This window comes from Ascaphus truei, chromosome 2, assembly GCF_040206685.1.
Source record: "Ascaphus truei isolate aAscTru1 chromosome 2, aAscTru1.hap1, whole genome shotgun sequence".
Classification (NCBI taxonomy): Eukaryota; Metazoa; Chordata; class Amphibia; order Anura; family Ascaphidae; genus Ascaphus; species Ascaphus truei.
In genome coordinates, this window is record NC_134484.1 from 61,639,116 (window position 1) to 61,657,732 (window position 18,617).

The 18,617-nt window shown below is 39.0% G+C and overlaps 1 protein-coding gene across 43 annotated transcripts in view; it reads right to left on the minus strand.

Annotated features, from left to right (window-relative positions):
• Nucleotides 1-16,738, minus strand: part of RIMS2 (regulating synaptic membrane exocytosis 2) — an 814,155-nt gene extending 797,417 nt beyond the window's left edge. For 23 of the 43 annotated variants that reach the window (XM_075582513.1, XM_075582509.1, XM_075582517.1 and 20 more), the window contains exon 1: nt 16,094-16,734. In XM_075582513.1, coding sequence (XP_075438628.1) covers nt 16,094-16,275 — 182 coding nt within the window. In that variant the 5' untranslated portion in view covers nt 16,276-16,734. Of the gene's footprint in view, nt 1-16,093 lie in introns of all 43 variants that reach the window. The other 20 variants (XM_075582543.1, XM_075582545.1, XM_075582555.1 and 17 more) reach the window with 5 other exon arrangements.
• Between the last annotated feature and the right edge of the window lie 1,879 nt (nt 16,739-18,617).

The window sequence follows — 18,617 nt, forward strand, 5'->3', positions numbered from 1 at the left end:
GCTTCGGAGAGGGCAGAATTGAAACAGGATAGGATAGATTTGTAGTGAAGGAAGTCAGGGAGAGTATGAGATTTCCTCCAGAGGCATTTAGTGGAGTGAGTACAGGAATGGAGCATGCATGTGTGGCAGTTTAGCCAGGGTCTGGGGTTAGAAGGGCGTATGGACCAGGTTGTTAGTCTGGAGCAGAGCAGAGAGAGGAAAGGGAGGAGTGCAAAGTCAATCAAGAGCTGGTAGGTTAATAGAGCGAGGGTCTCTGCAGAAATGAAGGGTAGATAGAAGTGGAGAAGGGGAGAAGTGAGAGAGAAAATTAGATGAGATGATTGTCAGAGAGAGGAAAAGGTGAAATGGGGAAATTAGAGTGAATTTTTTTTTCTCGTGAAAACCAGGTACACATAGTGGCCATCCTTTTGGGCGCTGGCTGCAGTCCATTGGTGAAGTCCAAAAGAAGAGGTTAGAATAGATTGCCATGAAGACTTATGATGATGTGTTATGTGGCACATACGTGCACAAGTACTTACAGTAGATGAGTCCCTGCTTTCCCCAGCCTCACAATTGCACAGCACAAACAACAGGTGACTGCACACTCATCCTCACCCTCTACAGTATGTTAAGAACATCTCAACACTCCTGACTTTTGAGTAGATAAAGAAACATGGTTAGGACAACTGCTTTCACTTAAAGGGCCTTGCTGGACTTGAGAGAGATAGATGTTGCTGCTGCTGTCCTGGTTCTCCTGCTATTTGTGCTCTGCTGCACCCACCACAAACAACAACATATCAACAACATCATGATACTCCTCTTCCTTCTCCCCCTTCTTTCCTGGCTCCCACCACCCCAGTTTGACCCCTACCAGAGCCATTCAGCCGTGGGGATGATGATGATGACAATGACGACGACGACGACGGTGATGATGATGATGATGATGATGATGATGATGATGATGGTGACAAATGAGGTGGCATTGGCAGAAAATTACTCTCTTTCTGTAGCTGACACTGGTGGTGACCTTGTGTATTTTTGTTTTTTACTTATAATATACAAACATTTGAATTCTGCTTTTAGGCGTACGATTAATAATATGAGCAATAGTGCTGCTACAGTAGTTGTGGTGTCCACGACTGCCTGCTGCTCACAGAGTGATTGACTTTCATCACCACCACCTTCTTCGCTGCTGCTGCTACACCCAACATATTATTTTGAAGATGTTGTTTTGAATTAGTGAGTGTTGATCCTACTTTTGATTCACTTATTGGTTATACTGTAGTTGGCAAATTTCCAAAAGTGTGAAAACAAATACATTGCCTATATCATTATCAACAAAAAAATGACATTTGATGAGTCTTGACCTGCTCCAAATTGGTGCTGCGGTATTTGAGTACTGGAGTACGTGTTAATTTACCTTAAAAGAGTAGGAATTTTTTGATTGTATTGAAATCATGGGCCAATGCATTTTAGACTATAAATAATGTAACCATTTTTTTTAAAATCAAAGGTAAAGAGCTGACTTGTGCAAAAATGTACTTTAAATTCTACTTATGTGCAAGTAATCATATATGTATATGTATATATATATATATATATATATATATATATATATATATATATATATATATATATATATATATACATACATACACACACATAATATATATATATATATATACACACACATACATGTACTGTATATACACAGACACGTACATACATACACACACACATATATTAAGTACAGTCCATGTTCACCAAACCCGCACCAAAACAGAATACAACCGAAGATAGTAGTCCTCAGGTCTCCAGAGATGAAAAAGTGGAAACATGTAATCAATATGTCAAGGTAAGTACAAAAATAAACAGCGATGTTTCAGACCACACAGCTTGAAGAAATGCCCTGTGTGCTATAAAACATCGCTGTTCATTTTTGTACTTACCTTGACGTATTGATTACATCTCTCTACCTTTTCAGCTCTGGAGTGCTACCTTCTTTGCATATATAGAAAGCACACCACAGGTAAATATAAAAAATATTGTATTGTGTTAGAATGGTGCTATCTGTACCTTACATATAAGTAAGAGACTGCGAACATGGAGCAAAGAGCAGGAACTACACGGTCTAATTGTCCATAAATATAATATAGTCAAGACTTTATACACGTCCCCGGACAGACCAACCTCCGCTGGTCCACGCTATCTCATTGTGGCAACATTAACAAAATACATAAGGGATGGGAAATGTGTGTTCATGCCCCCCTGATATCATGCCCCCACCTCCCTGTATGTTCTAGAGTCAGAGAAAAATGGGAGTCAGATCGATCTGTATAAGCTGACAGTAAAGTAATAATTATAAATAAAATGTTTCATGTGCCACATGTTCTTACTGATTCTTCTTGTGAATTATGGTGAAGGTACTCAACCTGGTACCTGATAAATCTGCAGATCTAAACTATGGAAGGACCTTACTGAGGCAAAGATGTTGCGAAATGTATATAACAACCACATGAACTGTAGGTTCTTTAACATCTTCGTCAATTAAAACTTTACCAGTCAACATATATCCTCAAATTACCTTTATCAACTGAAGACGGTTGGACTTCTTGTAACTTACAATTCTTGGCAGACACGTACATACATACACACACACATATATTAAGTACAGTCCATGTTCACCAAACCCGCACCAAAACAGAATACAACCGAAGATAGTAGTCCACAGGACTCCAGAGATGAAAAAGTGGAAACATGTAATCAATATGTCAAGGTAAGTACAAAAATAAACAGCGATGTTTCAGACCACACAGCTTGAAGAAATGCCCTGTGTGCTATAAAACATCGCTGTTCATTTTTGTACTTACCTTGACGTATTGATTACATCTCTCTACCTTTTCATCTCTGGAGTGCTACCTTCTTTGCATATATAGAAAGCACACCACAGGTAAATATAAAAAATATTGTATTGTGTTAGAATGGTGCTATCTGTACCTTACATATAAGTAAGAGACTGCGAACATGGAGCAAAGAGCAGGAACTACACGGTCTAATTGTCCATAAATATAATATAGTCAAGATTTTATACACGTCCCCGGACAGACCAACCTCCGCTGGTCCACGCTATCTCATTGTGGCAACATTAACAAAATACATAAGGGATGGGAAATGTGTGTTCATGCCCCCCTGATATCATGCCCCCACCTCCCTGTATGTTCTAGAGTCAAAGAAAAATGGGAGTCAGATCGATCTGTATAAGCTGAGAGTAAAGTAATAATTATAAATAAAATGTTTCATGTGCCACATGTTCTTACTGATTCTTCTTGTGAATTATGGTGATGGTACTCAACCTGGTACCTGATAAATCTGCAGATCTAAACTATGGAAGGACCTTACTGAGGCAAAGATGTTGCGAAATGTATATAACAACCACATGAACTGTAGGTTCTTTAACATCTTCGTCAATTAAAACTTTACCAGTCAACATATATCCTCAAATTACCTTTATCAACTGAAGACGGTTGGACTTCTTGTAACTTACAATTCTTGGCAGATCCTTTCAAATGTTTGCAACTGTGTAAGTGTAGACTTTGCTACACTTATTTTTTTTTATGTTATCCAAACATTAGTTTGAAACAGTATAATGAAAAATGATGTTGCCAACTAATCACATTAATGAAAGCACACAGCAAAATGCTTTGGATGTTCACAAATATCCAGTGGATAATGCTGATGTTAAAACCAAGCGATATTTCTGAAACTTCTACGCCTTGCTTGCTCTGCATTCATACAATTCCATAGGCAAATTATAGTGAAGAGAAGACCCTTGTCTAAAAAAAAATGTAATGTAGCACATGCTGTGATTCAAAATCTGTCCAAACATCCGACACATGACTTGAAATGGCGTTGGAAGTGCTAACTTATGCTTATGTCATCTGTCAAGGAACTACACAGTCATTGTGGTGTCAACCCTGTGTGAAAGAAGGATATTAAATAACGGTATTGATCTATATGCTCATGGTAATTATTACATGAATAAGGTAATCCAGTATACTGCATCACCTTTCCCACCTGGGAGTATCAACGTGTGAGTCTTTAGCGAATATGATTCTATGGAGGTACAAACAGAGGTTTTCGGGGTATATTCACCAATTTATACAGACAGTCACTGTGCTATTTGAAATTGAGATAAAAATGTTAACGCAATGTTAAGCAGAAGAGAAAAAAACTCAGCCAGTAAAGAGGGGAACAACAACTTTTTTAATGTATACAAGTGAAAGGAGAAAAACAAAAGGAGGAATATTAAGACAGAAGGCAATAGTTGTATTGAAGGAGTACAGAGTACAGCAGATCACCTTAATAGTTATTTTTGCTCAGCCTTCACAGCTGAAGGTGAAGGAGAAGGACCACTGGTGAGTAACAGAACTATAAATGGAAAGGAGTTGGACACAGAGGGAAAAATCCTACTGGAACTTTCAAAACGGAAATACTGTAGACAAGCCAATGGTGCCAGATGGGATACATCCAAAAAATGCTGAGAGATCATTATGGGTGTGCTGGCAACACCATTAACAGATCTATTTAACCAGTTACTATCAACAGGTGTAGTTCCAGATGACTGGAGAAGCGTGGTCCAAGTGAACATAGGGGAGAGGCTGGTAATTACAGGCCTTTGAGCCTGACGTCAGTAGTCAGAAAATTAATGGAAACATTGCAGAAATATAGAATTGTTGAGCATCTAAAATCCAACAACCTACAACCTCACAGGCAACATAAACAAAAAGAATAATGATTTAGGTAGATTGGAGCAATAGTCAAGTGTGCGGCAACTACAATTTAATAGCAAAAAGTGGAAAATAATGCACTTGGGACACAAAAATTCAAAGGTAGAATATAGGATTAATGACACTATAATGTCTTATTTTATACTGAGAAAAGAAGGCAAGCCGTGTAACTAAGCAATGGGGAAAGTCAACAGGATGTCAGGTTGTAAAGGGAGATGTATTATGAGCAGAAGGTGAGGCGTGGTGATGCCACTTTATAGATCATCGATGGGACCTACCTACTGGGTTCAATTTTGGAGACCATATCTCAGGATAAACATAAATGAATTGGAGATTGTGCAAAAAAGGGCTACTAATTTGGTGTATGATCTACTGCATAAAACCTACTAGGAAAGACTGCAGGATCTTAATATGTACAGCATAAAGGATAGAAGGAAAACAGGGGATAGAAACTTTGAAATATATGAAGGCAATCAACAAAGTACAGAATTTAAGCATATTCCAAAGGAAAAGGAGATCATTCCCTGAAGCTGGAGGGTGCCAGGCTAAGGCGAAATGTGAGGAAGCACTTCTTTACGGAAAGGGTCGTACATTCATGGAATAGCTTACAAACAGCTGTGGTATGGGGCTTATACAGTGAGGGGATTCAAACATGCTTGGACAGTTACGACAATATGAAAGAAAGCCTAGGATCAAACAGGATCTGAAGTTTTACAGCTGATCGAAAATTGGCAGACCCAGTGGATCAAGTGGTTCTTATGTGCCATCAAATTCTATGTTTCTATGTAACACCATTTGGGAACATTGTAATTAAAGCACAATGCTTAGCTATAATACTTGACATCTCCCTCTTCTTTCACATTCATGCCATGGCTACATATTGACATTCCTTTCTCCGCAACATTTTTAGGATCTGCCTTTCCTTGGTTACTCCATCTAAAAATTATATTCTACTACTTAAGGGTCTCCTTATATGACAATTTATTTACAAACTATCCAAAATGCCACAGCAAGGATCATTTCACTTTCTCCTAGAACAGCCTCTTTTTATGACCTGCATATATCCTGCTTGTGGTTTTCCTTACCACCTTCAAGACCTTGCACACTTTTGGTCACCCCTGTATCGTAGCTTTCATTTCTTTCCATACCTCTGCTAGCCTGATGCATTTTAGACAAGACTGTCTCCTTTCCACTCTTTTTGTTTTTTATTTTTCTACCACTTGTAACATTTTTCACTCACTGCATCCACTCCCTTAGAGTAGGCCATGCCCTTCTTTCCCCACCTCCATATGTGATCTAAAAGCGCACCTTCTGAATTAGGCATTTTAATAGCCTAAACTCATAACTATGTCTCTCCACACCAACAGTTGAACTTACCAACCAACATGGTCAAGTACTGTCATTCATTGCACTTACACCTTCATACACATCTCTGTAAGTCTCCCAACATACCCTTGGAATGTAAGCTCTCTGGGGCACAAATTCAATTTTCTAATATGTGCTTTTTTTGAAGCACTATGTACATGGTCAGCACTACATGTATACATGCATACAAAAGCCAACTTTTGTGCAGTAAAATGCTTTCTACCCTTGTGTGTGTATTGCTGGGCCTTCATACTGATAAACTGGCACATAATATCCGTACAAACTGGGTCCCCTCTAAAGTAGTGGTTCCCACCTCCAATCTTCAAGGACCCCTAACAGTCCAGGTTTGAAGAATATCCTCACATTAGCACAGGTGACTCAATCATTTTGACCAAACCCCCTGTGCTAAAGCAGGTATATCCTTAACATGTGGACTTGTAGGGGTCCTTGAAGATTGGGTTTGGGAACCACTGCTCTATAGAGATTTGTTGTCTAAGCTTCCTATTCTATTTGGATGTGAGGCCATCCGCGCTTGAGTTCATCTTAATTCAAATGAATAGGACTAAAATCTTCTCCAGCATGGGGAAGATGACTTCACATAATAATGAATAGGGGTTTAAGTCTTCAGGCGTGAAGACATGCTATTTAGCAGATGTACAAAAAGGCAAATGTCTCTTCCTGTCTCACACTTCCCTGGGTCTATCATTTTCACTCCAAATCATATAGTATTAAAACTGAAGATATCAAGGTTCATATTGTGGACAAGCAAATAAAGACACCAATGGCTAGATTTACTATTATCTACTAGCCTATTCACTGTTCACTGGAATGACAATTGCATGCACAAAAGTGCTTGTGTTTTTAAATTAATCTAGCTGCTCATGTCGATGCCATTAATTGACTATAACCTTGTGTATTGTACTGTAACTTGAGCCAACTCCATAAATAGGATCTTTGTACAATTACACCTATCACTGTAACATGTTTTCTAAACTGGGATTTGCATGGGTTACTTTAAGGAACAATGTGCATTTCTCGTTTCAACGTTAAAATATCTTTGTGGATAACTGCAAAGTTTAATCATTCCGACACAGCACTTACTAACAAAACACTTGCACCAGAAATCTGTTAATTGTTGTCAACAGGTTATTAGAGAAATTTGTCTTTCTCTATTTTCTTACTGGGCCTCATATTTCTGGAATGAATTTCCTTATTCCCTCACAGTCCTCGACCAAAGAAATTGTAGACCATTGTAATTTTATAGACCATGTAATCTCTGTGAATTATCTTTACAATGTGCAACAGCATATTCTTGAAAATAAGATATTAATTCCAATGTATTTTTCCTGTTAAATATGACTCAATCAATGAATATTAATTTACATTTATTTTGCTTTTAGAGAGATTCTATTGTGTTTGTTGAGCTTCCTCAGATGTGTTAAATGCTACTTATGAGACATTTATTGGTAAGAACATCTAGCTGTATACACATCTAGTTATATTAGCTAATGTATGGAATGTACTGATGCAGTGATAAATATACTGGGAAAACATTTACAGTGGTTATTCAGGAGTGCAACATGACATCACACAATAACACAAGAATTACATTATTCTGCGATCTCTTTCGTCTTTGTTATCAATTTGCTTCTTGTTGAAGAGGACTGCAAAACATTGCACTAAACTGTTGGCTAGTGTTGCTAGGCCCTTCAGCAGCAAACCAAGAAATGAGTCTGTTGATCAGTTATAGTGATCAACACATTTTCTCCAACGTTATTTTTTACTGGTACGATATCAAATGTGTTGTGGTTATTTTTCACTTTTAACCTATATATTATTTTGTTATAGAGAGTAATCCCAACATTCATAGGACTGTGTTGGATATTTTGCACAGGAAAAATACCAGCCACTAAACTATTTTTGACACTTGATATGAATATATTAAACGCACAGGCATCCCCTTCACTGGCAGAGATCAGCAGCAGGGATTCATTTGTTAGGGTGAAATAGAATTTAAAGTTCAGGGCGCACTTGGATCATAGTTGGTAAAGTAGGACTGCAATTCAAAACTTTCCACCATTGTCTTTTATGTATGTTACACAGATCATTATGGATTAAAACACTTTTGGTGTTCAGCAATACAATGGTATTTGAGGTATTGTAGTATTTACTAAAGATTCCTGTAAGTACAGGAAAAATCTATTATTTAGCCCTACCTAACATTGGAAATACAGTCACAACATATTGTCAGGAAGGACCAAATCAATTACTTTTTTTAGAATGGTGGAGTGTAAATGCAGTTAATTGTATACTCAGCAGGTACGTGAGAAAAAAGTAAATCTCTGTTTATAGTAACAAAGCACTGAACACATGAACATGAACCAGCATGCTGTCACTGGACCAGCATTATGTGCATATAACAATGCCGATAATGTATTTACACTCCAGAGTACTCTTTTGTGGAATAAACTGTGGTTTATTCTGCTGCCTTACATACAGTAGCATATAATGCCTGAAACATTCCCTTACCATTCCCAATCACCCACGCCTGCTTAGACAGCCATATTTGCTTGTATAAGTATTTTCTTTAGAGTGCTCTAAGTACTGTGTTTTGCTTTTTCTATTTGGAGATGTGAGGACCACACCATCTCCTGGTAAGCACCCTTTACTTCTACCTTATTCACATAAATCATCAGTCCCTCTTAGGACTAACATGAACCAATGTTTAAGTGGTTAAGGGGGTAATTCAATATACTCTCCAGCGGCCAATCCCATCGTCATTGGCCAAAAAAACCCACTGAAGTAAATCAGAGTTTTCAGCAAATATCAGTGTGAACGGCTGCATGGGAGTATATTGAATGAGGGCCTAAATCTGGATGATTGACATAATGTAAGTGCTTTTAAATAAGTTTGTTTGTAAACATGGTGAGGTGAGACATGGAAGGGGTTTGATCTCCTCCCTTGTGTGTGCTGTCACTAGGGCTTAAATAATAAAGTGACTTTAATGGGACTTTGTGCATTTTTGTTGAATCATCACTAACGCACTTTATTGAAAAATCCCCAGACTTTGCACAGTTAATGCCCACCCCTCTCTTTTACCCTTATCCTTTTAGCCCTCCTACAGGGTCAGCATGGGTTATAAGTTAACTAACACTTGATTCACCTTTTAAAAAGTAACTTTGTAGATGAGGTTGTAAAAAGACATTTGTTCTCCGAGTTCAACCTACATGTATGTTAAATTTAGATAGTTACATAGTTACATAGTAGATGAGGTTGAAAAAAGACATAGGTCCATCAAGTTCAACCTATGCTAAATTTAGACAACAGATACTTTATCCTATATCTATACTTACTTATTGATCCAGAGGAAGGCAAACAAAAAACCCCATTAAGGGGAAAAATGAATTCCTTCCTGACTCCAAGAATTGGCAATTGGATTAATCCCTGGATCAACATCCTTCCCATGTATACTTATTTGGTATATCCCTGTATACCTTTCCCATCTAAAAAGATGTCCAACCTTTTTTTGAACAAATCTATTGTATCTGCCATCACAGTCTCCATGGGTAATGAATTCCACATTTTAACTGCCCTTACTGTAAAGAACCTTTTCCTTTGTTGCTGGTGAAATTTCCTTTCCTCCAACCTTAAGGGATGGCTCTGAGTCCTTAGTACTGCCCGTGGGATGAATAGTTCTTTTGAAAGCTCCTTATATTGTCCCTGAATATATTTGTATAGAGTTATCATATCCCCTCTCAGACGCCTATTTTCTAATGTAAATAAATCTAATTTAGCTAGCCTCTCCTCATAAGTTAGATTGTCCATCCCCTATTAATTTGGTGGCTCTTCTCTGCACTCTCTCTAGTTCCATAATGTCTTTTCTTAGGATTGGTGCCCAAAATTGTACTCCATATTCAAGGTGTGGTCTTACTAGTGCTTTGTAAAGGGGCATAATTATGTTTACTTCCCTTCCATCCATTGCCCGTTTGATGCAAGATAAGATCTTGTTTGCCTTTGCAGCTACTGCATGACATTGCTAAGCCTGCAGTCTACAAGCACTCCTAAATCCTTCTCCATCAAGGATAACCCCAATATATCTCCATTTAATTTGTAAGTCAACTTTTTATTCTTGCATCCCAAATGCATAAACTTACATTTATCTGTATTAAACCTCATTTGCCATTTACCTTCCCACGTTTCCAGTCTCTCCAAGTCCTTCTGAAGAGAAACTACACCCTGCTCTGCTTCTATTACCTTACACAATTTAGTATCATCAGCAAAGATGGAGACTTTGCTCTCGATCCCAACCTCAAGGTCATTAATAAACAAGTTAAAAAGCAGGGGTCCTAGTACCGATCCCTGAGGTACTCCACTCGTGACTTTAGCCCAACTTGAAAAAGTTCCATTTATGACAACCCTCTGTTGTCTGTCCTTTAACCAGTTTTCAATCCAGGTGCATATATTATTACTGAGTCCAATTTTCTTTATTTTGTATACCAACCTCTTGTGTGAAACTGTATCAAAAGCCTTTGCAAAATCTAAGTAGACCACATCAACTGCATTGCCCTGGTCTAAATTCCTACTTACCTCCTCAAAGAAACAAATAAGGTTAGTTTGGCAAGATCTATCCTTCATAAATCCATGCTGACTATTACTAATAATTTTGTTTTCCATTAGGTATTCCTGAATATTATCCCATATTAAACCTTCAAGTAGTTTCCCTACTATTGAAGTCAGGCTTACAGGTCTGTAATTTCCCGGTTTTGATCTAGCTCCCTTTTTAAATATAAGCACCACATCTGCTTTACGCCAAACTTGTCGTACTGAGCATGTGGAAATGGAGTCCTTGAATATTAAATATAATGGTTTGGCTATTACTGAGCTTAACTCCTTGAGAACTCTTGGATGTATGCCATCGGGGCCAGGTGCCTTATTTACTTTAATTTATTCAAGTCGCTTATGAACTTCTTACTCAGTTAACCAATTGTTCATTAATATGGAGGTTGTGGCTTCCTCCTGCGGCACTACTATTGAACTTGATTCTTCCCTGGTAAACACAGAGGCAAAGAATTTGTTTAATACCTCAGCTTTTTCCTTATCTCCAATAATCTGCCTACCCATCTCACACTGAAAGGGTCCAATATTTTCTTTTCTCATTTTTTTGTTATTAAGGTACTTAAAGAACTTTTTAGGGTTGACCTTACTTTCTATTGCAATCCTTTTTTAATTATCCATTTTTGCTAATTTGATTGCCCTTTTGCAATTTTTGTTACATTCCTTATAATTCTGATATGATGTCTCCGTCCCTTCTGACTTAAAGAATCTAAACGCCTTCCTCTTCTTGTGCATTTCCTCACCTACCTATTTATTTAGCCATATTGGTTTTGACTTATTTCTTTTATACTTATTACCTAAGGGTAAACACTGATAAGTGTGCTTTATTAACAATGTTTTAAAGACTGCCCATTTATCTTCTACATTTTTCCCTGCAAAAACATCATCCCATTGTATTACTACTAGATTAGACCTCAGTTGATTAAAATCTGCCTTTCTAAAGTTTAAGGTCTTTGTTGAACCCAAGAAATCTATTTTGTGATAATTTATTTCAAATGAGACCATGTTATGATCACTTTTACCCAAGTGTTCCAGGACTTGAATATTTGATATTACTTCTACATTGTTTGATATGACCAAATCCAGTATTGCCCCTCTCCTGGTTGGTTCCTCAATAATTTGGGTCATATAATTGTCTTTAAGCACCCCCAAAAACCTGTTTCCTTTTGTTGTAACGCGAATCTCATTGCCCCAGTCTATGTCTGGATAATTAAAATCCCCCATTATGCAAACATGACCCAGTTTTGATGCCTTTTCCATTTGCAAAAGTATTTTAGCTACCTCAATCTCACAGATATTTGGTAGTTTATAGCATATTCCCACAAACATTTTCTTAATACTTTTACCTCCACTGCTAATTTCTATCCACAAAGTCTGTACATTTTCATCATTCCCTTCATAAACATCATCCCTTATAATAGGTTTTAGATCCGGTTTAACATATAAACATACTCCACCTCCCCTTCTATTTGTTCGATCCTTCCGAAAAAGGGAATAACCCTCTAAATTAACTGTCCAGTATGAGTTTCATCCCACCATGTTCCAGTAATGCCTATGATATCATACTGCTCCCTTGTAGCTATTAATTCAAGCTCCCCCATTTTATCTGTCAGGCTTCTTGCATTAGCAAGCATGCATTTAAGTTTTTTTTCAGCCTGTACTATTATCTCATCTGCTCCTTCCTTTCTGCGCCCACTTGGTTTAGTCTTTAGAAGTTTTCTAGTATTATCTGTATTTACTATGGGTGTCTCACTGCTTGTCAAACTCGCACTTGCCCCCATTCTACCTCCATACCACCTTGTATCCTCCTCTATTCCATTTAGTTCATTATCTGTTTCATTCCCCTCCCCCCTCCATCCTAGTTTAAAATCTCCTCCAACCTTTTTAGCATTCTCCCCCCTAGCACAGAAGATCCCTCTCCATTGTGGTGCAATCCGTCCCTAGAATATAGATGGCACCACTCAGAAAAGGAGTCCCAGTGCTCTAAAAACCCAAATCCCTCCTTCCTGCACCACTTTCCATTAACCTCCCTGATCTCTGACTGTCTCCCTGCGGTAGCACATGGCACTGGTAGTATTTCAGAAAATACTACCTTGGAGGTCCTTGCCTTAAGCTTTTGGCCCTGTAATCATTTTTTAGGACCCTCCATCTTTCTCTAACTTTGTCATTGGTGCCAACGTGTACCAAGACCGCCGGGTCAATCCCAGCCCCCCCCCCCAATAATCTGTCTACCCGATCCGCAATGTGCCGAACCCGAGCACCCGGGAGACAACAAACTGTTCGGTTCATGTGGTCACGGCAACAGATTGCCCTCTCTACCTTCCTAATAATGGAGTCCCTTACCACCACAATCTTTCTTTGTATCTGAGCATCCTGAGTCCCCACTGTGCTGGAGGAACTATTCACCTGGCTGCTAGAGGAATTAGTCTCCCCCAGCCTTGCCATTTCTGCCCCGACATTCCCAATATCTTCACTCAACACGGCAAATCTATTGGGATGTGTCAGCTCAGAAACGACCTGCCTCTCCCTATTGCCCCTGCTTCTCCTTCTAACTGTCACCCAGCTACCTACCTGCTCCTCACTAACGGCAACCAAGCTACCTACCTGCTCCTCACTAACAGCGCCACCATCTGCACCACTAGTCGAAGCAAGGGCCTGCTCAATGAGCTCTAATTCCCTTTCAAGATTGCCAATGTCCCTCAATATTGCAAGTTGCCTCTTCAGATCAGCAATCTCTCTGATGGATACTTCACCTATATTTGAATTTATAGTATATTGACCAAGATGAAGATAATTTTTTTTATATATATTTAAAAAGAAGAATTTACTTATTGAAAGAAATGCACAAAACTATGTGACCAGTATAAGAGTTTCAAATCTTGATAGTTTTTAAAACAAAATCTCCAGTAAATATTTGCCATATTTAGTAAAAAGTACATAATTATTTGTACTTGACAAGGGGATAGTATCTTTATTTCATATTTGAAGCAGCATTTCAGGTTTACACTGATCTTCTTCTGGAAACAAATACGCTGCAGTCTAAAGCTATACTGAGTATGACTTTGCAGCTTAGTCTTGTTTGTCGTTTATATTATTTTACGACCCCCCCAAAAAAGTAGTTGCTTTCTTCAATAGTTATAGCTACTGAGCCTACATCTACTGATAATACTCTCTAACATCTCATTAATAAACTATTGCGAGTGAAAACACTCTGTTTATTAGAAAGCAACAAGGACAGCACTGCACTAAATCAATGTGGCAGTTCTGGCAATGGTCTGTGTGTTGTTAATGTTTTGGGGTTGTATTTTTTTTATAAGCACAATAAGCTATTTAGGGACTAGTGGAGAGGTAAATTTGTTGGGTGGTTAATGTGGTACTTATTATTATACACTGCATGTTGCTTTTTTCATAGTGGGGTAAATAAATGCTTCCCGTCCATCAACAGGAATTGCTGCATGAAACCTGTGTATGCTGTTCTGCGTGAATCTAAAGTTGTCCCATCACCCTGAGTTGTGAGTGGTACATTTACACTCTAGCTGTTGTGTACATATTAGCAAAGCAATCATCAATGCCATTTTGACTCAGGAAACTTGCAGACAGTTTATTAATACCATGCAATTAATACTGTACATTTGTGGACTATGCTATATAATCCTTGCATATGAACTAAATACATACTTTTTACTCCCTTCTTAATATGCAGAACAAACTGCGTTTAACAGTTCCAGTGTTTTCTTAAGTATTTTTTGTTTATAAAACTTGTTGCATAGCTTTGTCTGAATAGAAATTTGTAAGACGTTTTCCAGGTAATGTTTTTTTTTTATCAGATACTTAACACTGGACCTTTTAAACAGTGAAGCCCTTACAACATGGATTGACAGACATATTTACTAAAATAGTATTAAGCTTTTTGGAACCTTAAAGACAATGTAAATAAATGGACTCGAAGTCTTATGGCTTAGCACCACTAAGACAATAAAGTAAATATTGTTTACAAGTGAGCTACTGTGATAATAAATACATAGCAACACACAGGTATATAATATAAAGTATATATTATATGTATGCAATATAAACCATTCCACTTATATATAAAAAGATACCAATGCAAACTGTATAACAGAAACAGAGATACTCGACAAGCATCAAGCGTTCAGATCATAGGCCCTGCTGGTGGACAGCTCCCTGGTGCTGAACTTGCCTTGCAGCGGAGGCGCAGTCACAGAGGATATTGTATGGACAGCAGCACCTCCCTGGGCTCTGTCTCTTGCCGTAACCCTGATATTAAACTCCCGTTTCTCTCATCCGTGCACCTACAAGTTGCAGCATCCTGCTGTATCCTAACCTGAGAGTTCAACCAGCATGAGGGGAGGGGAGGGGAGGGGAGAGGGGTTGAGACACGTTTGTGGAGGAAGATGGCGCCTGTTACAACCTAACCAAAGCCTGTTAAAAAGTAGGTCCCGGGATTAGATGGGGATAATAGTGTTTATTTGGGACAGTGAGTGCAAGCAAAGGAGGAAGGATATGTGTTTTTTTTTCTAAATCACAGCGTCCCAGAGAGCTGCAGCACAGCTTCTCTTACCAACCCAGCTACCAGACTCACTGAGCTGGAGTCATGTAGCAAAAAGCCTAGCACCTGTATGCAGCCATATTGGATTGCCTGGGCCAGCCATTGCATGTGAAAGGTTGGGAGCAGATCTAGCCTCAAGTGTTCTCTCCTGGGCATATGATGCACACAGGAGGTACAAACAGAAGGTATCCGCAAACTGTTATAGGTGTAATAGTAACACAGCAAATACTAGAAGCACCCACCTCTCCATTTTTCCGTTCTACCCTGTTCACCCCTTAATACATAAATACAAACACACACACATATATATAATATATAATATATATATATACATATACATATATATATATATATACATACATACATACATACATAAACACACATACAGTATACACACACACACACACACACACACACACACACACACACACACACACACACACACACACACACACACAAAGATGGGGCAGGTAAAGCAGGGACGGATAGCTAGTAATAAGCAAACTTAGCATTTGACTGGGGCCCCTTAAGAGCTTAACAGGGGCTGCATTTTTATTTTAAAGAACACTTTTTTTATTCTGCCTGTTGTAGTCAAAAAACATCTCTATTTGTATGTGGAAGTGTGTGTAAAGATGGCATGGGGGACAAATGATTCCTGCCATGGGGTGTAATATATAGGTGCAGATAGAGTAAGGCACTGTAAAGCCACCAGTTCTGGAGACGCCTGCAACGCATTGCACTCCGAGCCCTGAATAGGTTAGAAAGGAGACATGCTTACTTGAGCACTGACTGCTCCTTCTCTTCTTCTTTCTTCTGCCTGTCCATGACTGCCAGGATGATCTTCCTCTCCTCCTCGGTTAGGTGGCTGAGGTCCGGCATCTCAGGCAAGGGAGCCTGTGGCTGTGGCTGTGGCTGTGCAGGAGGTAAAGGGCCGCCCCTGGGCCCGAGAGGAGCAGACATGTTGGTGGTGGATGAGCAACACACCGATTTGAAATACTGGATCTCAAGCAGTTTGGTAGCAATACACACAACATCAATCACACCGATCTGCAGGGAGCCTTCAGATCAGAGGATGGTAGAGATAGGGTGAACATGAAGAGAAGAGGTGGGCTGTGCCAAATAAAGCAGGCTGCAAGGAAGAAATGACCACAATCATAATAATGATAGAAAGAAGAAGAGATCAATGCAAAGTCTATCCAAAGGGGCTGCTGTTTTTCTGGAGGGACATTCCAGCTTCGTGATATTGAATGGTCCCCCCCTTTGGATTTCCCCCCTCCCCCCTGCGCCCCACAGATGGTGCAAGGTGTCCCTGTTGGTGAGATGAGGGGCTAGAGATGGGTGTACAGCGGTAGGAGCAGCAGCTGGAGATGGAGGGGGGGAGGAGGCAGAGCTGCTGGTAGTGGAAAGGGCAGCGCATGCGTTTGTCACAGCTAGCTGGAAGGGGAGGGATATGAATACATATATATATATATATATCCTCTTCCGGAGAGTAAAGGAACAGGAGGGTTCAGTGAGTCACAGATGGCTCCCAAATAGCAGAGGCAGACACCGTTAGAAGTGGTAGAGCGAAGCATAAGCGTAGATGGAGCGAAAGCATAGGACCACCAACAGTGCAACATGCCCCCAATGCTTAGGGCTATTCTTTTTTTGATGGTGCGAATGTAGACTATTTTCTTATTTAGTTCTTGTTCCCGTTTTTTTATGCTTCAGTAATGAGGTTAGCATGCGGATGGAAGTTAGTGGGACAGATTGAGCCTGCTAGGTGTTTTTTTTCCCCATTCTGAATGAATTGTGAGATGTATAAATCTGCATTTCCTGTTGGCAAAAGAGGATTTAAACAGGACTAGCTCAATCTATCCCATGGACGTGGAACCATTTAGTCATCCTATCTATTAACCAAATCATTGCTGGAGGGGACTGAAAAGCACTTACTTTAAAGGTGTTAATACCCAATTAGAATGAGGATTTTATTCTATAATTTTAGGAGGTTGGAAAAATGAGCAGATAATCCTAAATGAGGAGGACAGAATGATACTTTTTGTCTGTTCTCTTTATTTCTCATTTGAAGCATTCAATGTTTTATTTATTTTATTTTTGTTGAAAAGGAAAATTATTGAAAAACGGGACTGGATCAACCTATTTCGAAGATGCAGCAGTGAATGAATCATAATCCTGCACTTTGCTTTGTAACCCAGTGCAAAAATGTTCCGTTAATGTCAATTTGTGCTAGTGACAAATGTATGAAATTTATTTGGATTGAGTTACTTTTTCATTTGACAGATTTCTTAGACAAAGGAGTTAATGCTACCGAGACCTGGTAGAAAATAGTGACACAATGGAAAAGGCAAAATACCCTTATAACACTGAGCTGAACAACTCCTCTGCTAACTACTTCAAAACTACACCCCATATCACCCACTGACTCAAATGAAGCAAATTTGACAAAGCACCTTGATAGATTGACACAAAAGGGTCCAGCGTCAAATTATTACTATTGGTGTAAACTTAACATTATGAAGCTCCTTTATGACCCCTGATACATATCCCCCTATACAGCCACCTTTGTGCACTTAGAAGCTCATTTGTCCCATTGCCTTCCCTAGGGAGAAATAGCCACTTGGTTGGAGGTGATAAAACAGGACTGACTGACACTGTAACAGAGTATCTATGGCCATCTGTCCACTTTAGGAGTCAAGAAGAAGAGCAAGGGATATATGTATGACAAAGAGAATTAGCATTAGTGGTGCCATAAACCTCAGCAGAATCACATTCATTGAAGTGAAAAAGTTCTTCATAGATGAATATATAGTGCACTGACCACTTGTAACCTCACAGGTCTCCCCTAGTGTACTCGGCACACTCAAAGAACAGACCTGTGAGGTTTTGAAAGCTCGGTACACTTTCATTAATTTTATCTGTGAAGAACTCTCATGTTGGTCTATTATAAGGTATCACAATCTGCAACAAATCTACACTTCTCCAGGCCCAGGACAGCTACTAGAATATTGAACTTGACTCAATTATGGACACTTATATGCTTATATATATGTTGTGGTTAATTTGGGGGTTTAATATGAGCTTGCAGGTGTCCTGTATGTTTTACAATTCTTGTTCAGCTGGTCTTAGATGATTGGAAGGTGGCGCTTCCTATCTTGTTGAAGCTCACCCCCTCCCACATTTAAATGCTTAAAAACTCACTCCATAGCATCTTCCACTCTCTGGGGAACTTACTTGCTTGCAGTATTGTGACAAATCTAATAGAGAGTGCTTTTCCTGGTAATGTACAGGTTAATAAAAGCTTC